The sequence below is a fragment of the Meles meles genome, chromosome 1, assembly GCF_922984935.1.
Source record: "Meles meles chromosome 1, mMelMel3.1 paternal haplotype, whole genome shotgun sequence".
Taxonomy (NCBI): Eukaryota; Metazoa; Chordata; class Mammalia; order Carnivora; family Mustelidae; genus Meles; species Meles meles.
In genome coordinates, this window is record NC_060066.1 from 124,145,399 (window position 1) to 124,170,087 (window position 24,689).

The 24,689-nt window shown below is 39.0% G+C and overlaps 1 protein-coding gene across 2 annotated transcripts in view; it reads left to right on the top strand.

The window, feature by feature from the left end:
- The window catches only part of VAV3 (vav guanine nucleotide exchange factor 3), a 362,558-nt gene that overhangs the window by 168,083 nt on the left and 169,786 nt on the right, over positions 1-24,689 (top strand). For both annotated transcript variants that reach the window (XM_046003440.1, XM_046003448.1), the window contains exons 5-11: positions 5,832-5,940; positions 7,964-8,056; positions 10,454-10,522; positions 12,608-12,711; positions 14,017-14,116; positions 18,850-18,945; positions 23,736-23,804. In XM_046003440.1, the coding sequence (XP_045859396.1) occupies positions 5,832-5,940; positions 7,964-8,056; positions 10,454-10,522; positions 12,608-12,711; positions 14,017-14,116; positions 18,850-18,945; positions 23,736-23,804 (640 nt within the window). The remainder of the gene's footprint in view (positions 1-5,831; positions 5,941-7,963; positions 8,057-10,453; positions 10,523-12,607; positions 12,712-14,016; positions 14,117-18,849; positions 18,946-23,735; positions 23,805-24,689) is intronic.

Sequence of the window (24,689 nt, forward strand, 5' to 3'; positions counted from 1 at the left end):
ATCGTCTCACTGAATTGGCTGCAGTCTTCATAAAGTGACTACAATATTTCTGGTAATATAACCAACTCCTCTGAAGTATTAGGAAGAACATATTATTTCTTGGGGCACCTGGGTGACTCAGCTGGTTAAGTATCCGACTCTTGATTTCTGTTCAGGTCTTGATCTCAGGGTCATGAGATAGAGCCCCATGTTGGACTCCATGCTCAGCACAGAGTCGGCTTGAGATTCTCTCTCCCTCTCCCTCTTCCCCTCCCCTTACTTGCAATCCGTCTCTCTCTCTCTCTCTGTCTCTCAAATAAAATAAAATCTTTAAAAAGGAATATATTATTTCTAGAGCTATTATAATGTTCTTTTTTTAAGCCCCACCAATTGTCACTTACACCTACTAACTTTCATAGCCTCCCCTCCTCTTGTTGTGTTGATGTCAGGATAAATCCTGTGAGGATGTGAACCCCAAGCCAAGTTTGGAAAAATCTGGGCTCCTGAGCCAGCTGCTCTGAGACACCAGCTCAGGGTCTGGGAAATGCAGCCTGCTTCAACTCTCCATCTGGTGGTAACACCACGTTTGGATCTTCAACTCTCCAAACGTGGTGTTATTCCTATAAGTGCTCACCTTTGGTTTTCAGTCTTAGCTTTGTTATGATCTCTGTGGGCTCATATCCTTAAGTCTGACTTTTGGGATTGACATCACCCCAAGGAAAGCCCTTAGAAACAATATTGTCCTCCGTACTGCAGAGGGAATCATTCTGTTCTCATGTGGAGAGAAACAGAGAATGCAACCGAGAGGTTGTGAGATGGCTAGGCTGCACAGTGTCTGCTTTTTCTACTTTTATGATCAGGGTATTATTCGGAGCCATATATAGATGACCTGGACACAGGAAAAGTAATAGAGATTATTGTTGATTTGTTGACCATTTGAAGAATCACAGACATCCTTCCCCTGGCACCCTCCTGCTTACCCCCTCACTGCCCCGGCTCATTTTATGCAAGTCAGGAATTCTTGACCAAACTGTTAGCAAGAAAAGCTGCCTTAGTATGGGATTGAATAACAAAACTCAAAGTTTAGCCCAATCTTGGGTGTGTGTGGGTGTGTGTACACATACACACATGCATGCGTGTCACTCATACAGTTCTTCTTTAAAAACTATTTTCCAGGGGTGCCTGGGTGGCTCAGTGGGTTAAGCCTCTGCCTTTGGCTCAGGTCATGATCTCAGGGTCCTGGGATTGAGCCCTGCATCGGGCTCTCTGCTCAGCAGGAAGCCTACTCTGTCTACTTGTGATCTCTCTCTCTCTCTGTCAAATAAATAACTAAAATCTTAAAAAAAAAAACAACTTTTTTCCAGTTTTATTGAGAAATAATTGATCTATATCCTTGTGTAAGTTTAAGGAGTACAACATGATAGTTTTATTTACATATATTGTGAAATGATTACCACAGTAGGGTCAGCTAACATCTGTCCATCTGGTATAGATACAATTAAAAGAAAAGAAAGAAGAAAAGGGTAAAAAAATTCTCCATGTGGTGAGAACTCTTAAGATTTACTGTTTTAACAACTTTCCTGTGTACCATGCAGCAGTGTTGGCTGTGGTCATCATGTCATACATTCCATCCCTAGTCCTTATTTACTGGATTGATGTAAGTTTGTACCTTTTAACTGCCTTCCTTCAGTTATCCCTACCCCTCTCCTCCTTCTCTGATCTCCTTCAGTCTGATCTCTTTTACAGTGAGGTTTTTTTTTGTTGCTGTTGTTCTGTTTTTTGGGGTTTTGTTTTTGTTTTTTGTTTTGTATTTTTTTAGATTCCACATGTAGGTCAGATCACACAGTGTTTGTGTTTCTTGGTCTTATTTCACTCAGCATAACGCCCTCAAGGTCCATCCATTTTATTGCAGTTGGTGGAATTTCCTCATTTTTTTTTTAATATTTTATTTATTTATTTGTCAGAGAGAGAGAGAGAGTGAGCACAGGCAGACAGAGTGGCAGGCAGAGACAGAGAGAGAAGCAGGCTCCCCGCCGAGCACGGAGCCCGATGTGGGACTCAATCCCAGGACGCTGGGATCATGACCTGAGCCTAAAGCAGCTGCCTAACCAACTGAGCCACCCAGGCGTCCCAAATTTCCTCATTTTTTTGTGCTGAATCATATCCCATTGTGTGTGTGTGTGTGTGTGTGTGACACACTGCAACTTCTTCATGCATTCATCCATCGGTGGACATTGAGGTTTTGTCCATGTCTTGGTTATTGTAAATAATGCTGCTGTGAACATGAGGGTCATACTTCATTTTGAGTTAGTGTTTTTGTTTCTTTTGGATATATCCCCAGAAGTGGAATTCCTGGATCATATGATATTTCTCTTTTTAATTTTTTGAGGAACTTCCCCATTATTTTCCCCAGTGACTGCACCCATATATAGTCCTACCAACAGTGTGTGAAGGGTCCCTTTCTCCACATCCTCTCTAGGATTTATCTCTTGTCTTTTGATAATGGCCATTATAACCGGCATAGGGTAATACCTCATGTGGTTTCAAGTTGCATTTTCTTAATGTCTGGTGAGGCTGAACATCTTTTCATGTACCTGTTGGCCCTTCATATATCTTCTCTGGTCCTTTGCCCATTTTTAAATGGGGTTGTTTTGTGGTGGTTATATGAGTTGTAGTAGTTCTGTATATAGACCAGTTGTACTAGTTTATATTTTGGATGCTAGCCCCTCTTCAGATAGATGGTTTGTAAACATCTTTTCCCATTCCATAGGTTGTCTTTTCACTTTGTGGCTGGCTTCTTTTACTGTTGATGCAGTCCCACTTGTTTATTTTTTATCTTGTTGCTTGTGCTTTGGGTGTCATACCTCCTACAAGGGTAAAAGAAAAATCTGTATGTATTCATACAGCATGTGCCTCTACCCTCATGGGAAAGAGTCAAAAATAACACTTCAGCAAGGTGAGGTGGTTTTTCCAGGGACGGGGGTAGTGGTCAAAGACCGGGGAGCTGGGATTAGGAGTAGCAGGGAAGTGGATTTCACAGCCTCGCTTCTTGTTGAGGGGGATCCCTTCTGATACAGAGCCTGTTCCTTCGTCATTTCTTTTTTTTTTTTAAGATTTTATTTTTTTATTTGACAGAGAGAGATCACAAGTAGGCAGAGAGGCAAGCAGATAGAGAGAGAGAGAGGAGGAAGCAGGCTCCCCGCCAAGCAGAGAGCCCGATGCGGGACTCGATCTCAGGACCCCGGGATCATGACCCGAGCCGAAGGCAGAGGCTTAAACCACTGAGCCACCCAGGCGCCCCTCCTTCATCATTTCTTATCTCTGCTCCCTCATGGACTCATCAAACCTTGCTTTCCTTTGATGTGTCATAGAAAGTGTTTAGACTGGTTCAACTCCCCCCCAACCCTGTTCTCTGGTTGGATTGCCTGCCTAAACCCCTCAGTGTGGAAATTCTGAAATTACCTAATGATGTGCCGTGCCCAGTTTTACAGAGTAAGAAGCTGAGCGGCTTCCTTCACTCCTTCCTCCCTCTCCTAATTCTGACTTGTCACCAAGTCTGGTTGACTATACCTGACCCAGTTTCTGGAGTCTCTCTGTTCTATCCTCCTCTGCCTTCACTCTAGTTATCGCTCTCATCTCTTACCCACAGGTTTCATTCCTGGGCTTACTGTCTTGTTGCCTCTACTCTGCCCTCTCGTAAAACCTCCGCTCGCATCCCAAATGCCCACGTAAGGTTGTACTTAGAGGGTGTACCGCCTTTCACAGATTGGTTTTAGCTCTTCCCTCTGGGGCTCACATTCATTTACCTGAATGGGCACCACTCTCGGTGTTGCTGGGCTCTTCAGACCTTCTGCTTTTGCATGTGTTTTGGTATCCTTTGTCTAGAATGTTCTTCCCCCTTTATTCACTGTGTATGTGTCACCTCTGACAGCAGAGGTGCGTCATCTCAACCTTATCTCTTGGAACATAGTAGTATTCAATTAGCAAATACCTATTGAATAAATTGATAAATATATCCGAGACCCAGTTCACATGTAGTATCTGTTGTGAACCCTTCCCTGACTTCTTTAGTCAGAGTTACTCTTCCCCTCGCTCCCATATCTGCATTCATCTGCTCTGTTGCACTTCTAGAGTTACATGTGGGCGTCCTGTGCTCTACACTTGAGTATGGGAGAGTCCTCGGGTCTTCTTTAGTCTATGCATTCTTAGCACTGAAAAGTCTGGGCCACTATAGGTCCTTAGTAAACGTCTGCTGGGTGAGTGGATGGGTGGACAGCTAACCCTAAGACAAATTTTTCTCAGAGCAGAGTCCTCTGAAATGTTTGTTACAACCAGATCACTCTCCCTTAAGGCACCTTTCTTTCTTCTGGGTGTTCGAAACAGTTTATTGCTGTCAAAGGCCCAAATAATCCTTCATGATAAACATAGACAACCTAGTGATTGAACCTACTTTGAAAAATGATCCAAGTTGTAGAGTGACGTTTACAGTTACAGTGTTCTTATTTTTGTGCATATCAATTTATAATGTTCTATCTGTACAGGCCCAAGAAAGATGATAAGGGCTGACAGGGTTGAAGGAGTTGAATTTCTTTTTCTGAGAAATATTAATGCTTCTTTATAACATGTCTAAATTTATTAATCTCAATTCTTTGGGATTATTAGTAATAGAGTCTATAGAAGTCTTGAACTGAAAGAGGAGACTTGAGGAGTAGGAACAGAACATGTGATAGGTGGAACCAGCTCTTTCTACTTGGACTGAATGGGTTTATGATATTATATGAAGGGTTTAGGAAAAGTACATTGGTCCGTCACTGTGTATGTTCTCCTGGGAACTTTAAAAAATAGGGATGGTTTTCAACTGTCAGGAGCCCAGCAGATTTCAAATGGTGTTTAAAAATGCCTCATGGGCTTGGGACCATTTCTTTAAACAGAGTATAATCAGAACAGATAATAGCAGAATCTGGCTGAAGAAGGGACCTGTCGAGACCCTCTAAGTGGGTGGGAACGAGCAGGGTTGGAAAAACCACGGTGTCAGATATCGGCAGTAATAACCCTGCAGAAACTGTTGCTTTTATTTTTTTATTTTTTATTTATTTTTTTTAAAAGATTTTATTTATTTATTTGACAGAGAGAGATCACAAGTAGGCAGAGAGGCAGGCAGAGAGAGTGAGAGGGTAGCAGGCTCCCTTCAGAGCAGAGAGCCGGACGTGGGACTTGATCCCAGGACCCTGAGATCATGACCTGAGCCGAAGGCAGTGGCTTAAACCACTGAGCCACCCAGGCGCCCCACTGTTGCTTTTAAAAGACACCTTTTAAACTATCAGATTCTTCCCAACTCCTCTGTCTTTGCCATATTAGACCCCTTAATACAGATGATTAACCTGAGGCCTCAAAATAGGAAAAATGGGGGCAGTAGGATAGAGTGACTAAAACACATAGAATGTAAGACAGACTCTGTTTTAAATCTGGATCTGGCATGGACTAGCTGTGTTTTCATGGGCAAGTCAAATACCATTTAGTTATCTCTGTAATGGATTAAATAATAATGCTTACCTGAAAACACAGTGAATACTGGGCCTAGGCCAACTACCTGAGATGGTGTACACAGAGTGATCATTTCTGTGCGTGTCCATAGCAAATACCAGTGAATGTTAACTGTCGCTGCCATCCTTGGTGGATTCTGTTGTTGGGCTTTGTTCTCATCATGAGGGAAAAGGCTGTAATGTAAAGACTTTTTGACTCTTCTCATGAATCTCGTTATATTTCCTCTCTGGATTTTCTACTAGGCTGTATGTAGGTGTTGCATTTACTGCATGATAGAAAGTGACCTGGGTATCATACCTTTGTTTCAGTGAAGCGCACGTGGAGGATGAAGAAGGTCTCTACGACTGTGTTTATGGGGAAGATGAAGGTGGAGAAGTCTATGAGGACTTAATGAAAGCAGAGGAAGCACATCAGCCCGTATGCTCCCACTTGCCTTATGTTTCGAGTTACTTCGAGTGTTTTATTAGGACAGTGATTCCTTGCAAGACGATTCCTATAATTATTTATGCAACTTCTGCTGAAATAGTTTTTTGGTTTTCTTTTTACCTTTGCCAGCTTTTAACTATATAATCATGACCTACTGCATTCGGAAACACATGGACATGACATTTTGCAGTTCAAAACAACCGTAGGGAATCCCTGGTCTCGTCTTTTGATTTTCCTTGTAAAAAAAGCAAGTCTGCCAGAGAGATGGTATGCTGTGCAGCTAAATAGTGGTCGAGTGGCAATAGGGGATCATGAAATTACGTTACCATGAAAAGAAATCTCTTGCAAAACAATTCAGTCTTCTTTAAATTTGGTGTAGCATTAAATATATGTTAAAGAATAGTTCTTCATATTTGTTAGGGGTGTTAAGAAGAAGTCTTTTTTTTCTTTTGTTTCACTAAAAGGCTCCTAGAATTTTTAGTGTTTTATAAACTTAGTTTCAGATGTCATCATAGTCAGCGTGCGCCCCCAAAGGTTTATCTGCCACTAAAATATCTAAAGCATGCAGAAAGAATTACTTCAAATTTTTTCAAACACGAGATTGTGTAAACACAAGATTACTGGAAGTCAAGGAACTGAAAGGCCAGGCTATCGAAGGATCAGCTGCGCATATGCCGAGACGGCCAGAAATGGACATTGGAGTGGTAATGGAAAGCAATATGGCAGGCCAAGAACTAAAATTCTCAAAGAATGAAGAGGATGAGCCATAAATTGCACAAGTACATAATCTCCGTGATCTAGAATCTTTACAAGGCACTTGAGGGATATTTTGTATCACTCCTGTATTTCCAAAATGTTTTCATAATTTGAAAAAAAAGATCAGTTGCTTAGGGTTTTATGAATGTAGTCTTTTTTTAATACAAAAGCCTTATCTTCATCAGCTGGTTGGTGGTTTAGGTTTTTCTAGTGCTTTGATGAATTTCCTCAGTTCTCTCTCTTTATAGTCTTGCCTTTAATAAAAGGCTAGAGGCTTGTCCAGTGCCGCAGATAGGGAGCAGTGGCTTCCGTGGGATGGAAACCAGATAACTGGTCTATGTTTAGTAAATGTAATGAATGTGCTTAACCCACTGTGTGAGTTGACAGACTGCCCATGGCAGGACATTGAGTATTTCTCGGTGACAGAGTATCATCTGTACGGCCTAGAATTATCATCTGCTTTGGGACCAGCAGATTCTTCAGTGTGTCTCCCAAGGGCAGATCTTCATTCATCTGGCAGTGCCGGGTCATTTACTGGGGACAGGCTTAACAGCAATGAGCATTTAAATGGGTAGGATCCTTCTTGTGTACTCCTCGAGGTGTTATGTGCCTTACCAGGTTATCTCATTGACACTTCCTTGGGGTTAGAACTAGAATTCTCTCTGTGTTGTAGATGAGATAACTGAGACACAGAGGAAATAGGTAACCTGTTCATAATAACAAGCTAATAGCAGAAAAACTGGTACTCGAACCCAATTCTGTCCGAGCCCTGTACCTTTGATCTTCATGTTATGCTCTAATACCTCCAGTCTTAACTCTAGTAGGTGAGCCAAACACCAAGATGTTAACTCTTCAAAAATTATTTTAAGGTTTTTATTTATTAAATATCCTTTTGTTATTTTGCAAGTATTTTTACAGCACTTGTGAAGTATGCTATACATTAAGAAAACTGTATCACACCATGTGTGATATTTCCAGATTCAGTAATGAAACAGATAAAATAATGAAAGAGATGTTTTCAATATAAAGAGTGTCTAAGCTCAGAAGTTTTTTTTAATCATTTAAAACTTTCATTTACATGGTTCAAATTTTTAAGAACAGATACTTCATAAATGCAATAAATGTATCTTTCAGTTATGTCTTTTATTAGAATGGAAAGCCTAAGGAAAGCCTAAGTGATTTTGAGCACTTTCTATAGACTGCCAGAAAGATTAAGACATATGTTTGATTAAATAATTTTTGATAATTCTAATTGCAGAAATGTCCAGAAAATGACGTACGAAGTTGCTGCCTAGCAGAAATTAAGCAGACAGAAGAAAAATACACAGAAACATTGGAGTCAATAGAAAAAGTAAGTTATTAGGTATTATTTTTGATGCCTAAGTACTACACTTTATAGTTAATATAGAAGACTCACTGTGTCTACTGTGTGTGTGTTTTCTACGTTTCAGTAGAACTTTGGATTTAAAGATCTCAAAGCAGATTTATTCATTCCACAACTAGCTACTGATTTCTTAGTATCGGAATGGCACGGTGTTAGAGGCCAAGGATATAGCAGGAAACACAACAAAACTCTGGTTCTCATGATACTCTCTCTCCCATGGGAAGCTTTATACTTTAAGCAAATAAGTGTGTCAGGTGGTGATAAATTCTCTGAAGAAAAAATCAGTCAGGAAGAGAGGACGGAGAGTAATGGGGGTGGGCTGATTTTATTTTATGTCAAGTGATAATGGAAGGATCACATTGAAGCAGATAGCTGAGGGAGTTGAGGGAGCAAGCTGTGCCAACATCCCAGAGAGGACAGTTCCTGGAAGAAAGGCCCTCAGTGGAGACTGTGTTCCACATGTTTCAAGAAGAGCAGTAGCCCAGGTGGCTGAAGCAGCATGAGGGAAGAGAAGCTCTGAACTGGAGAGCTGGTGAGCCATGGCAGCCTCTCGGGGGCGTAGAGAACACCAGCTCGAAGCTGGAGTGCGTGAGGAGAAGGGACATGATCTAATGTAAGTTTTTCACAGCTCATGCTGACATTTTGGGAGAAAAGTTAGAAGGCTATTGACAGAACATGATAGTATTTGTAGAGCTGGTGAGGAATGGTCAGATTTTGAAAAAATTTTGCAAATAGAGCCAACTGGATTTGATGATAAATTAGGTGAAGGATGTCAGAGAAAGAAAGCAATCAGGAATGCAAGATTTATAGCATGAATAACTGCCTGAGTGGTAAAGACTGTCACCGATATGGGGAGGACAGGTTTGGGAATCAAGAGTCTGTTGGTACATACTAAATTTGTAATACCTCTCAGACTCCAAAGGGCTGTGCTGAGGGAGTTAGATATATGAGGCTGGTATTAAGGGGAAAAGTTGAACCAACAAACACATTAGACTGTTACCATGATGCAATGGAATCTATAAAGCCATGGTGCTGAATGACTTCACCTAGGGAATGAATGTTGTTAGAGGAGATGTTTCAGGCCACCCCTGGCAACGTCCACATTTAGAGGTCAGGAAAATGAGAATGAGGAGAAAGTTTTAGACATTTAGGAAAAGCACTGAAGGTGTGGAAGAGTTGTTTGGGAGGGGTGTTGGAGTCAATTGACCAGGGAAATATAGTAGGGTTATGCAGTATCACAGGCTCAGTTGAAAATTTAGACCACCAATCTGTTCATGTTTACCTTCTTAGGTACATGCCAACATATATAGCAAGATAGATTTAACCAGAGTTTTCTTCTTCCAGAAAAACACAATGGAAGAGGAGAGTGGAGGGAAGAGTTCTATGCAAGGAAGTGATTCTGTTGATGGTTTATAGAGTGTAAACTGGGTAGGAAGGGAAGTGAAGACATGAGAGACGCAGGACGTTTAGTGGATTGGCAGATCCAATAGTGTTGAAGAATTCCTTGGAGGAATGAGCTATCAAGGTAGGGGGTAGCGGTCAGAGAGTTGATTGTTTGAAAATAATACTGTAGAAACTTGCGGTTGTTGATGATGAGAAGGTCTTGGGATGTGACTGCCAAAGTAGGGAGCTGAGCTAGGATGGAACACAAGATTACTGGAAGTCAAGGAATTGAAAGGCCAGGCCATTGGAAGGATCAGCTGCACGTGTACTGAGATTGCCAGAAATGGACATTGGAGTGGTAATGGAAAGAAATATGGCAGGCCAAGAACTAAAATTCTCAAAGAACAAAGAGGATGAGCACAAGTACATAATCTCAGTGATCTAGAATCTTTTTTTTTAAGATTTTATTTATTTATTTGATAGACAGAGATCACAAGTAGGCAGAGAGGTAGGCAGGAGAAGCAGGCTCCCTGCTGAGCGGAGAGCCTGATGCGGGCTCGATCCCAGGACCCTGGGATCATGACCTGAGCTGAAGGCAGAGGCTTTAACCCACTGAGCCACCCAGGTGCCCCAGTGATCTAGAACCTTTACAAGGCATTTGAGGGATATTTTCTATCACCCCTGTATTTCTAAAATGTTGCTTTTATTTATTTATTTATTTTTGCCAATTCAGCCAGTAGCATTCTTTTTTCTTATTTTCAGAAGTATTTATTGCTGAACCTTTTAGTCTATACTTTAAATGTGTTAACTGTATTATGTCTTTATATCTCTATTCAAGAATAAAATCTTTAAGAGTTTCTGCTTTTTTCTTCCTATTCATTATTTGGATAAACAATTGACTTTGAGTAAATATTATTTGTTGATGAAAAACTATTAGGATAAGTTGTGCTTAATTATTACTTCTCTTTTCTATCTTTGTAGTATTTTATGGCACCACTAAAAAGATTTCTGACAGCAGCAGAATTTGATTCAGTATTCATCAACATTCCTGTAAGTACAAAGATGCTAGCTAAAGTTGTATTATAAATTATACATAATATATAAATTATAAATTATATATAATATATAAATATACATTATAGTATATATAAATTATACATATAGTATATGAATTATGTATATTTTATATACATTATAACATGAATTATATATACTTTATATATAAATTATAATAATGTATATTAATTACATATACATTATAATATGTATAAATTATATAACTTATAATTGTGTTATAAATTCTATAAAATCCCTGTCTCTTGTTGGCTTCCAGATTCCTATTTTAATATTTTCCTGTATTCTTTAGGAATTTTAACTCTATTTTTTGCTTCCTGAGTTCTTATATCCTTATTTCCAGAAATAAAGGATATGTCATATCTTCAACCAAAGTCAGTTGAGATGCAAGCTGAACACGCATGGATAAGATTCATGTATTATCCTTAACTGCTTGTCAGGAAGAGGTGGTCTGAGTCAAGGAATCCCTGGTGCCACCTTCTGTCTGTCATGTGGGATCCTCCTTATGCCTCACTCCTTGCTCTCTTGCTACTCCAACCCTTCAACCCTGTCCTATAGACACTGTCCCGAGGGCATCACTCTTCTCTGTGGTGCTTTCTTCTTCCACTTCTAGCTGTACTAACCTTAACTCCCATCTCTGAAATACACTACTTCCTTATGATGTAAGAATCCATTTTAGTGGTTCGGGTGAGGAGCTTTTTTCCACATTTATGTAAGCATTTCGAGTTTCGGATCCCCTTAGAATTATCTTATAATCTTAAAAGATAGTTACCTAGAAGCATTGAAACAAACCAAATGCTGTGCCAAGCAAAGGCGCACTAGGCAAGATTCAAGTTCTTAAAGCTCTCAAACTGGCTTAGGTTGTAATAGATAGCTCGTGGATACACTATATAAGCTTTTGAGCACAAGCTTGCTTGTTGTACCTAAAAGTTCCCTTCTCTTTTGGTTCTGTCACGTTCAGTGTTGGTGTGCATCTGTCAGTTAGCGACTATCGTCCTTATCCCTGATTTTGGCCAGATGAAGGTACTCTCATTGATTCATTGCATAGCAGGAAGAAAGATGTCATGACAGCAGGTGAATATTTAGCATAAAGCAAACCGCACGTTCTAGAAGGTGAGGATCGTGACCCACCTTACTGCTGTCACTGGAGCATAGAGCACGTTTACATTCCTTCATCTTGTGGCTTCAGCGTGCTCTCCAGCAAATGGGCAGGGCCAACATATTCCTGTTTCCTTCCCACCCTGCTAAGGAAAGAGCTTGTCGTGAAGTCAGTGTGTGCCCCAAGGTACAGGGGAGAGATAATGGGAGAAATGGCACCTTGATTAGAATTTCATTTCCTGGCTTTGACGTGTATTTACTGCCTGACTGAATTACTTGCTTATCAGGAAAAAAGTGAAATCCTGACTTCTGAGTTGCTCTAGCAAACTGCCTAGTACAATTTATCTGCTCTTTATTTATGCCATTAGTTGTCTGGTTTCAAGTAATTTAGTGTGATTATTGTTAGCTTAGCACCGGGACACCACTAATTGACCAAAGTGCAAATCTACATTTTTATGTCCTAAGGATGTGAATCATTACTTTATTCCGTCAATAAAACATTAAGCACTTGGATAGTTTTATTTAAAAAATTAAAGTGATTATAATGAAAATGAGTGTACATATTTTTATACAAGGAATAAATTACCCTTTAATAAGTAGTGAGATAATTTTTCCCCCACAGGACCCTGATGATTCAAGTCTGATTTGAAACTACTGTTTTCTCTGCACTTGGCCTGTCAGTCTTGCCCTCGTCTTCCCTCCTCTTCCCTCCCCTTTTCTCCTCTTCTCTCTCCTCCCCTCCCTTCTCCCCTTTCTCTCCTCCCTTTCCCTCTTTCACTTCCTCCTCTCTTTATCTGTGGTGGCAGGTTTCTATATTGAGGGCATTCAGCATATCCTTGAATAACAAGTCTAGCACCAATATGGATTTTTTCGGTTTGGTTGATTTTTTTTTTTTTTTTTTGCGGGGGGGTCCTGATTTATAATTTCCTTTGACATGCTTTTTGTTTTTTTTTCTTTCCTAAGGAACTTGTAAAAGTTCATCGGAACCTAATGCAAGAGATTCATGATTCCATTGTAAATAAAAATGACCAGAACTTGTATCAAGTTTTTATTAACTACAAGGAAAGGTAACTTTTAAATGTTGTGGCTATCAGTTTGTGATTATAATGAGGGTTAGTATTAAAATTGCTCATAAATAGCTATTACCACTGTCCATTAAGATAATGCCTGGGTAATACTGAGAACATGGGACAGTTAATCTCAGTGAAGTAGTTTGAGTTCTATATATGTATCAAGAAAAAGGAAAAAAACAAAAAACAAGGATCCATAGTTTTGTACTATAAGTCAGAAGGTTCAGGTTCTCTATCAGACCCTTCACCCCTGAGTTCTGTAGTTTTCAGGAAGTCATTTTAATTCTCTGAGCCTTCTTCTATCCATCTGTAAATGTTAGGGGTAGATTAGCTGGTTCCTGTGATTGTTCCCACTCTCATATTTTATAATTCTCTCTTTAAGGCACTTACCCTTTCTAAGTTTGCAAAAAAAAAAAAAAAAAAGTTCTGAACAACTCATGTGAGTTGAAGTACCAAGAAATTTCACTTAAAATGTCATTCTCTCTTTTTAAATCAAGCACTTGTAGTTCCTAGTGCTAAGAAGTGGCTAATGAATTGCTTTGCATCAACAACAGTTGGATAAACATGAGCTCATTAGTGGGTTTTTTTGTCCCCAATGGAGAATTAAAAGAAACAATAAATTACCCAACCTTTTTGTAAAATATCGGTATTTCTCCACAGTTCCCCATCCTCACGAGGCCTCACACTCCATGCGGTACAAATTCTCTTCCATCCCACACCATTTAGGCCTCTCATTCGTTCCCAATTATCAGATGGTGTGTTTTCCTTAATTAAAAAGCAGGAAAGAGCAGGAGGTTTATTAATGAGTGCAGACATGAGTAGTGATTAAATAAAATTGTAGTATAAAGTAAAACTATTTCTGAGTGTGCATAAACAGTAAAAAGTTGATCTTTAATAGGAACATAAACAGAAATTTTTAATTTTGTCTTTGTAACATTTATGTGTACTCCAAGTTAAGTCAATAAGCCAGTTTGTAAAATCTACCTGATAAAAAAATGTATGTGGAATTAATCACATTCAAATTTAGGAATAAATAATACCCTTTTAATAGTAAAATATGAGTGACCCTTATTCTGCGACTGTACGTGTGGTATGTGTTTAAGAGAAATGAGAAAGCGGAGGTTTGGAGAGATGACAAGTGGTTTGCCCAGGATCACATAGGTAGTTAGAAACACAGGACAGGTGAGATTTGCTCTGATTCTCTCCAACTGTGGCTGTAAATACGTGAGAATTCTGTCTCTTCCCCTTCTACTTTATTCTGGCTTTTTTCCCCTGCAAATCTCTCTTCTTTTTCCTTTTCAGGTTGGTTATTTATGGGCAGTATTGCAGTGGAGTGGAGCTGGCCATCTCTAGTTTAGACAACATTTCTAAGACAAAAGAAGATGTAAAACTGAAATTAGAGGTACCTGTTTATTTTTTGTTTATGAAATAAAGTAAGAGAAACCTCAAAGCAAGGGGAAGGAGATGGCAGATGGGCACAATGAATGGGTGAAGGGGAAAGGGAGGTACAGCCTTCTAGTTATGGAATAAACAAGTCATGGAACTACAAGGCACAGCGTAAGGAATGCAGTCAGTGATACTGTAATAGTGATGTAAGGAGACAGATGGCAGCTGTGCTTGCAGTGAACAGAGCATCGTGTAGAAACTTGTCAAATCACTAAGTTGTACACCTGAAACTAAGGAAACATTGTCAACCATATCCCAAAAAAGAATAAGAACAAAAACAGATGTATTCCTTTTGAGATCAGTGCAATAATAAATCTCCCATGTATTCTAAATATAATTTCATGTCAAGTTTATAAAATATTTTCATAACTAGCTCTATAAAATCATATGATAGTAATAATGTAACAGTAGTAAAATCTACAACTTATGGTTCTTTTTTACATACATTATCTCATTATATCCTTATGACTCTGTGAAATACGTGCAATTAATTTTCTTCCCTTATGGATGAGAATGCTGAGGTTCAGAGAGATTATGAGTCATTTCCCTATGGTCATCTAGGTAGGAGATACAAAAAAAGTAAGATATATGAGAGATAATGTACATGTAGATTAAAAATGGTTATTAGACATACAAGACATTTAGCATCAGGTGTGTTAAAAAGGGCATGCATATTGCCTATAAGAGAGAAAATGAGACAGACATAAGTAAGATTAAGTTGTTGTGTGACAACCAGTAATTGTGCTCCATGAGTAAGACTGATCACTTCAGTATGGATAGAATGTGGTAAATTTCTCTGGAGAGGTAATATTGGAGTTAGGTCACCAAAGAATGGGGTGAGTCTTGACAGGTGAGGTTCTAAGGAGAGCATTCTGACCAGCTGGGTTGGGAAATTTTGAGAAATGGAGAGTAGGTCAGAATAAACAGAGCACATGATAACAATGGAAAATAAATCTGGAGATTGTGTTAAGTTTTTGTGTTTTTCTTGTATATCCTATTTTTTTCCCCACAGGAAGAGTTTGCACTTTTAAAGAACTTTTGCAAAAGATTATTTATATGTTATATGAATTGTCATCCAACTATATTTTCCATATGTTTGGATTTTCTTTTTTTTTTTTTTTAAAGATTTTATTTGTTTATTTGACAGAGAGAGAGAGAGAGTGAGAGATCACAAGTAGGCAGAGAGGCAGGCAGAGAGAGAGGGGAAAGCAGGCTCCCTGCTAAGCAGAGAGCCTGATTCAGGGCTCGATCCCAGGACCCTGGGATCATGACCTGAGCTGAAGGCAGAGGCTTAACCCACTGAGCCACCCAGGCACCCATGTTTGGATTTTCTTAAATGCTAGGTAGAGATACATCATCAACTCTTAAATGGCTGTGTTTGGCTTAATTGACTCTCTAGTGTCTTTGCTGTCTTTGTTCAATTTAGCAATGAGGTCAGGTGATGAAAGGGAAAAAAGAGGCACATGATTTTCAAAATAGAACTTTGATTGTTTTAGCATATTTGGTATGGTTTCATAACTCCCACAACGGGGAACTATTGTTTAGAAAGTTTACACGTCAACAGGCTCTCGGGTAACCATACTAACTCTCTATCATGGATCTTTTCCCCGACTTCTTGTAATTCTCTGATGATGCAGACTTTATGTGTGCTGGTGGCTTGAATCACCGCTGAATAATAATCCAACACCCTCTTAGTGTAAAGGGTTCCCTCTGCTCTTGGGAGAACAGAGAGCCTCAGAAGCATAGAGCTATAAGCAAATTTGACTCTAATTAAAATATGATGGTAAGATAAAACTTTACAACCTACACAACTAGTTCTTAACTAGTTGAGCAGTTTTTTTAAATTTTTTTATTTTTTAATTAATTTTTTTTATTTGAGAGAGAAATTGAGCACAGGCAGGGAGGGGAGGGAGAAACAGGCTCCATGCTGAACAAGGAGCCCGATGATGAAGGGCTCCATCCCAGGACCCTGGGACCATGACCTGAGCCGAAGGCAGATGCTTAACAGACTGAGCCACCCAGGTGCCCCATAGAACAGTTTTGTTTTGTTTTTGTTTTTTGTTTTAAACAAAGGTATAAAACTCTGGCTCAGGATGGGAGTCTACAAGTTGTCAGTCAAACCTCCATTATGTTTGGATGTTCCTCTCCCTTCCTTCAGAGTCACTGTCAAAGCCCTGCCTATGACCTGCTCTGGCAACATAGTTTGTACGATAGATCACTCTCTGAGGGAAAGAGAAAACCTCCAGCTGAGTTTGGAAGGCTCAGGGCAAGGGGCTGCTCGCTCTCCTTTTTTGCCTGAAAAGTCAATACTTCTGACCAGGGTCCTGATTTGCAAGTATTTATCAGACACTCACTGTGACGCCTCAGTAGATACTCTTTGCTGGGACTGTCCTGACATGATAAAGGGAAGGCTACCCTATTCTCCATGTGTCTCTGCCTCCTGCATGTCTTCAGTATTTTTTGTGTTTTTTTGAGCAAGTGTGTGGATGAGTGGGGGAAGAGGTGGAGGGAGTGGGAATGAGAGAATCTAAAGTGGGCTCTAGAACCCTGAGATCATGACCTGAGCTGAAATCAGGAGTTGGGCTCTTAACCGACTGAGCCACCCAGGCAACTCAGGTCTTCAGTTTCTTGGTTATTTTTGCTCCTGGTGATTTTTGTCTTCTTTTCTACTTTGGAACCAAGATAACCTATGGCAAAGGGTAACAGAGTCTCTTTGTCTTGTCCTATAAGCTAGTGTATCCCTATTCCTTTATTGTCTTCTCAGTTAGAATTGAAGTTCAGCTAATAAGCATGTGACTTCTACCCTTTATTTACTTTCAGTACTAATAAGCATTTCACTCCTCAGACTCAGACCCCAGTTGTAGGAAATGCCAGCAATGTTTGTTGTTGTTGTTGTTTTTTACTTCCTGAGCCTATGACTTAGCACTTCAAGGAACTAATTCTTTCCCCAACAGCTTTAAACTGACTTCTATAATATAACAAAGTGAATTTTTAAGTGTAACATTTCTCTCCCTAACACTATGTTAAAATCTCTCTCTCTCTCTCACACACACACACACACACACACACGTATAAAGATACAAACTCGATTCCAAGGAACTTAAAATGCAACTAGGGAGATGAGACTCATTCATTATAATAATCTTAACAGTTTAACCTCCTATTTGAGACCCATGATCCAGAACTCTCCGCAATCTGTAGAAGCAAGAAATCGGTTGACTTAGTTATTCTTCTCAGTGAACTGCAGCAATTGACAAGACATGAGCTAACATGTCCATATGTGTCCCCAGTTCTTGGTTAAGACCTATAGTCAAATACTAATTAAGTTACTATGGTCATTAGAGCTAATGGTGTTTACTTTATAGCTCCTGATAATATATCCTTCCATGTGCCAGAAAAGCTAAATGTGGGCAAAGTGGAAACAAACTCATGAATAAAGCAGTATTTTCTTGAATGTAACTCTTTCTATGAACTAGAAAATTCCTTGGTCTGGGATATGCAGTTGTCTGAGGATTTTGGACATAGTTTCTCCCTGATAATAATAATTTTATGGAAATTTGTTGTTTTTTTAAAACTAGATCACAGGGGCGCCTGGGTGGCTGAGTCATTAAGTGTCTGCCTTCAACTCAGGTCAGGATCCCAGGATCCTGGGTTTTGAGCCCTGCATCACATAGTGCTCTGTGCTCAACAGGGAGCCTGTTTCCTCCCTCTTCCACAGTGCCTGTGTTCACTTTCTCGCTGTGTCTCTGTCAAATAAATAAAATATTTAAAATAAAGTAAAAATTACTTCACAAATATGTGAGAAACAGTAAAAGCAACTTGTTCAAGGTTATATAGCTAAACCTTGATTTGAATTCATGCTTTGATATTTCAGAGTACTTTCCTCAAAGTTAAAGTTAATGGCAAAAGAATGGACACAAGTCAACACTATTTTTAAATAAACTTTTAAGAAAGAGTGTGGGATTAAAAAAAATTAGGCTTTGAAACTTGGAATCCCATAAGTTTTATACTTTAGCAAATATTTAGAGTCAATCTTTCTATTTCATTCAGTTTCACAAATGTTTATTAAGCAAGAACTAGATTCTTAAAGCTGTAAAAGATACATTGGGGAAGACACTGTGTATAGCAACAGTTAAAATGCCCACAAGGCACACAGGGAGAAGAACACAGTTTTGATTGGGATTATCACAAAAGGCCTAGATGTATAGTTCTTGAAGAGGATGAAGAGTCTTGTTGGAAACTGGACCAAACGCATGGTGGTTGGGGAGAACAGAATGAACAAAAGGCAGGCCGATGCAGAAAGCACATGACCAGTTGGATGAGTAGGGACTTGTTCCCGATGCCCGGCCCACAGGCCGGTGAGGGGTGATTAGTAGAAGGTGGAGCTGTAAGGGTGAGTAGAAGAAGACCCCAGAGGGCCATTAGAGAAAATAACTTTCAAGCAAAAAATAGTTCTGCTTAGTGAATCGTTTTAGAGTTGAAATGCTACAAGGTTTATTTGTCTTTTTGGATTTTAATTAGATACTTACTATTTTTCAGAAAGGATTATTGAGGAGGACAATAACAAGACATTTATTATATAATAAGAGTTTTGTTTGTGGCCTCTGCATCTTTTAATGCTTGCTTTATGACTTCCTTTGATAAAATTAACAAAGTTTTTAAAAAAGTTAAAAAAAAATATTTCATTAGGAATGTTCCAAAAGAGCAAATAATGGAAAATTCACTCTTCGAGATTTGCTTGTGGTTCCTATGCAACGTGTTTTAAAGTATCACCTTCTCCTCCAGGTAAGTAACTTAAAACTGTCAGTTTGGTTCTTTGTTCATTTATTCATTTAACAGAGTATTCATGAAGCATCAATTATGATCCATATACTCTATGTTTGGGCTGTATCCCCTTGTGATTTTTCAATGGTTAGTATAGCTTAGTGGGAAATAACAGAACAGCTGGAAAATTTTTCTTTTAGTAAAGATGATTCTGTATCTTCCACAAAGTCACTTTTTGTGTCCTTCCAATAGAACTGACTCCAAAAACCAAATGAACAACAACAACAACAACAACAAAAACAAAAACAAGGCAAAACAAAAAGACCCCTTTAACCAGGTCTTCTTTGGTTAGCAGGAATCATTTATTAGACTCTCAGTACTGCAATAGCCCTGATTTTTGGCAGGTTAAGTGTTTAGGACTTTTTGCCTTATAACCATAAACTAAAAAAGAATTCTGTCACATTCCATGTTGCTTTCTGCTATGATAAATTATAATAAGACTACATTTATTTTGAAGTGATTCTTGTTATAACCACAAAGCTTATGGTTTCCACAGTTAGTCCTCTAATGAGGGTGGAGAGTCTTATAAATTTAATTTGATAGCTGTACCAGGAGGCTCATTAGTTCTGCTCCAAGGAAATGTCTTACAGTATTAGTCTGTCAACTCTGCTGATGCTTGTGAAATGTCATTTTAAAAAGATCTACTACCTGTATGTGAAATATAATTTTGAGTCTGCTGCGCTTTATACATCTCATATATTAAATTCCTTGAACTGTAGTTGCAAAATTATTAGTCATCTCTATTTTTGTTCTACTGAGAAATCAGAAAAATTCAAACCCTGATTATTTCTTAAAAATGCATTAAAACATTTATGAGACCTAAAATCAAAGCAACTTAATCAAATTGGATTTTATGAAAAAATGATGAGGACTTAAGCAATCAGTCTCTGAGACATCATGAAACTAAAAACATGTCCAAAATAAGATAGTAATTTCTTTTGTAACTTTGGAATAGTCAAATATCAATTGAAGATTTTAAAAGGTGAAGTTTTCAAGAAACATATCTTTTGGTCATTTATAAAGTTCTAGAGAGACTTTTATAAGTTTAAAATATGACTATACTTTTTTGCAGTTCATCAGGCTTTTTTCCGTAATCCCTCTTGGATTGTTTTATATTTTAAATTTCAAAGGAATGTTTAGTTTTGTGTATGGTGTAAGAGAAGGGTCAAGTTCCATTCTTCTGTATATAGCTGTCCAATTTTCTCAGCCTCATTTATTGAAGAGACTGTCTTTTTCCCATTGGATATTTTTTTCCTGCTTTGTCAAAGATTATTTGACCATAGAGTTGAGGGTTCATATCTGGGCTCTCTATTCTGTTCCATTGATCTATGTGTCTGTTTTTGTGCCAGTACCATGCTGTCTTGGTGATCACAGCTTTGTAATAGACTTTGAAATCAGGCAACATGATTTTCTTTTTCAACATTTCCTTGGCATTTTGGGTCTTTTCCGGCCATACAAATTTTAGGACCGTTTCTTCTAGCACTTTGAAAAATACACAAAGATGAACTCAAAGTGGATGAAAGACCTCAATGTGAGACAGGAATCCGTCAAAATCCTGGAAGAGAACATAGGCAGTAACCTCTTTGACCTGGGCCACAGCAGCTTCTTTCAAGACACATCTCCAAAGGCAAAGGAAGCACAAGCAAAAATGAACTTTTAGGACTTCATCAAGATAAAAATCTTCTGCACTGCAAAGGAAACAGTCAACAAAACAAAGAGGCAACCCACGGAATGGGAGAAGATATTTGCAAATGACAGTACAGACAAAGGGCTGATATCCAACATCTATCAAGAACTCCTAAAACTCAACACCCAAAAGACAAATAATCAAGTCAAAAAGTGGGCAGAAGACATGAACAGACACTTCACCAATAATGACTAATAGACACCTGAAAAAAAGTTTATCATCATTAGCCATCAGGGATATTCATATCAAAACCACACTGAGATACCACCTTACACAGTTAGAGTGGCCAAAATTAACAAGGCAAGAAACAACAAATGTTGGAGAGGTTGTGGAGAAAGGGGAACCCTTTTACACTGTTGGTGAGAATGAAAGTTGGTGCAGCCATTTTGGAAAACAGTGTGGAGGTTCCTCAAAAAGTTAAAAATAGAGGTATTAGCATTGTACACAACAGCCAAACTGTGGAAAGAGCCGAGATGCCCTTCAATGGATGATGGATAAAGAAGATGTGGTCCAGGGGCGCCTGGGTGGCTCAGTGGATTAAGCCGCTGCCTTCAGCTCAGGTCATGATCTCAGGGTCCTGGGATCGAGCCCCACATCAGGCTCTCTGCTCCGTGGGGAGCCTGCTTCCTCCTCTCTCTCTGCCTGCCTCTCTGCCTACTTGTGATCTCTCTCTGTCAAATAAATAAATAAAATCTTAAAAAAAAAAAAAAAGAAGATGTGGTCCATATATACAATGGAATATTACTTAGCCATCAGAAAGGATGAATGCCCAACTTTTGCATCAACATGGATGGGACTGGAGGAGATCATGCTGAGTAAAATAAGTCAAGCAGGGAAAGTCAATTATCATATAGTTTTACATACTTGTGGAACATAAGGAATAGCATGGAGGACATTAGGAGAAGGAAGGGAAAAATGAATGGGGTGGAAATCAGAGGGGGAGACATACCATGAAAAACTGTGGACTCCAAGAAACAACCTGAGGGTTTTAGAGGGGAGGGGGGTTGGCCCGGTGGTGAGTATTAAGGAGGACACATATTGCATGGAGCACTGATGTTATATGTAAACAATGTGTCTTGGAACACTACATCAAAAACTAATGACGCATGTATGGTGACTAACATAATAAAAAAGTAATAATAACAAAATATTTAGTTTTATGATTTTTTAAAATAGGGAAATTTTTATTTGGGGTAACATATAGATTAAAAATTCTAGAAATGTTTTTCTGTCTTGATAGTGTGGAGTAGAATTTGTCTAATGTTTAGACATTCATTACATTAATGTGGTATGAATTTGAACATTTCATACTTACTGCTATACTTTAGTGGGGAAATAATTTTTGAAATACTTTATGGTTTGAAATCACAGATTTATAAAATTAGAGTATTTGAGAGTAGAGTATTTGAAACTTTGAGAATAAAATTGAAAATAGAAATAAGAGAATATTACGTGGACAAGTTTTTTATACTTAACAAATCTGATGGCTGTAAATCCTCTTTATAACTAGAAACACTATTGGTACTAAATTCAGCAAAAATTTTTGAGTGTCTCCCCTGTTCAACACATAGTGTTAGGCATTCATGATATACAACAGCTCTTGCCTTCCCAGACTGATAAATCTCACTGTTTAGATAGGGAAAATGAAATGTAAGCTTCCGGGTGCCATACAATGTGATAGGTATATAAAAAGCATGGAGGAAGTACAAATAAAGGCCTAGTTAATTGTGCCTGGGGAGGCTGGGGATTTCTGGAGGCCTCTGTCATAGAAAGCTTCACTGAGAAGTGATTCTTGAATTGGTTGTGAAGGGAACAGTAGGAGTTCAATAGAGGCATCAGAGAGGAAGGGTTTTCTAAGGAGAGCAAACAGCATGCCTAATGGGATCAGACATGAGAACATATTTTGAGAATTGCAGTTAATTTAATGTGGATAGAATATAGGTTGTTTGGATGGAGTGTAAAGAAATTGAAAGAGGTTTGCAGAATTCAGACTACAAAGGGTCTAAGAGGTATGGTTGATGACCTGAAGCTTTTGTGGGTATCATAGACGTCTAAATAGGATAGGGACAGGATCCAGTTTATATATTAGAAACCTAGCTCTGATGTCAATAGAATGAATAGATTGTAGTCCAGAGAGGCTACAAGTCAGAAGGAATAGAATAACCCATGTGAAAAAGAATAAGGACTTGAACCAATGTAGTGGCAGTGAGGATGGTTTCCAGGGGTAAGATCAAAGTCAGTATCGCCAGAAGATAGTATGGGAGAGGAGCACCTGGGGACACTTTTTAGGTTTTGGCTTAGGTGATTCCATTGGTGGGGGTGTCCTCATACAATAAAACATAAACAGGAACCAGAGCAGGGTTGTGGGTGAAGGTGCCTTAAGTTTGGAATTGTTGGGTTGGATGGGCTTGCGAGATATCCAGGGAGAACTATTTAGTTGGACAGAAGATTCTGGGACTCAGGCGTGCATTCTGGGTTTGAGCACATTTCTTAGAGATTGTCTTATTAGGTGAGCGTTGATGTTATAGAGATGATTGTGATAGAATTTGTAGAGTATGTACATATAGTAAGAATAACAGAAGACCAAGGTGAAAATCTAGGGAATGGTAAATTTCAAAGGTACAGATAAAGAAGAAAGTACGAGAGACGGCTGAATCGGCAGAAATTTAGGATGTTCTAACCACCACCAACAATAATAGCAACAAACAAAAGATCCTAATGTTCCTGAAGCTAGGAGAGAGGAGTAGTCATCAGAATCAGTTGACAATGAGGAAATCTTTCATGACATTTGGGAAGGATGTCAGTGTAATGACTGGGGATAGAATTCGGGTTCATCTTTGAATGGAAAGTGTTTACAACCATTGTCTTATATCCTTTTGGTGTGTAGCTGGTCTTCTTATAGTTTGAGATTTTTTTATGGACATAAAAACCTAGTTAAGTTGCATCACATTTATTATATTATGATGCATATAGTGATAAAAATGGCTTATTTCTTAAAATGTTTTCTTTATTATATTTTGGTTTTAATTGATGAAAGTAATACTGAATTATATCTTCCAAATAGGAATTGGTCAAGCATACCACTGATCCTACTGAGAAGGCAAATCTGAAACTGGCTCTTGATGCAATGAAGGTAAGGCAAATGTATCATTAACTTCTTTGTTGTTTTTTTTAAAGATTTTATTTATTCATTTGATAGAGATCGCAAGCAGGCAGAGTGGCAGACAGAGAGAGGAGGAAGCAGGCTCCCTGCGGAGCGGAGAGCCCGATGCGGGGCTCGATCCCAGGACCCTGAGATCATGACCCGAGGTGAAGGCAGAGGCTTTAACCCACTGAGCCCCCCAGGCGCCCCAACTTCTTTGTATTTTTTATTCCTGCTTAAAAACAATAGAATACAGGGCGCCTGGGGGGCTCAGTGGGTTAAGCCGCTGCCTTCGGCTCAGGTCATGATCTCAGGGTCCTGGGATCGAGTCCCGCATCGGGCTCTCTGCTCAGCGGAGAGCCTGCTTCCCTTCCTCTCTCTCTGCCTGCCTCTCTTGTGATTTTTCTCTGTCAAATAAAAATAAAATCTTTAAAAAAAAAATAGAATACAAACTGCTAATACATATGCATAATATGCTGATATATTTTAATATATAAGTATTTGTATAGTTTTGTATTTGGTGGAGAGAGATAGGTACTTTTTAAAGATTAGTTAATTCATTTATTTATTTTAAAGGGAGAGAGTGTACATGAGTCGAGGGAGGGGCAGAGGGAGAGAATCTTCAAGCAGAGTCCTGAGCTGAGCACAGAGCCCGATGCAGCCTGATGAGGGGCTTGATCTTGCCTGAGATCATGACTAGAGCCAAAATCAAGAGTTGGACACTTAACTGACTGAGTCATCCAGGCACCCCAGAAAATTGGATGTATATTTTTAAAATTTTATTTATTTGAGAGAGAGAAGAGAGACCACAAGCAGGGGAAGCAACAGAAGGAGAGGGAAAAGCGGGCTTCCTGCTGAGCAGGGAGCCTTATGCAG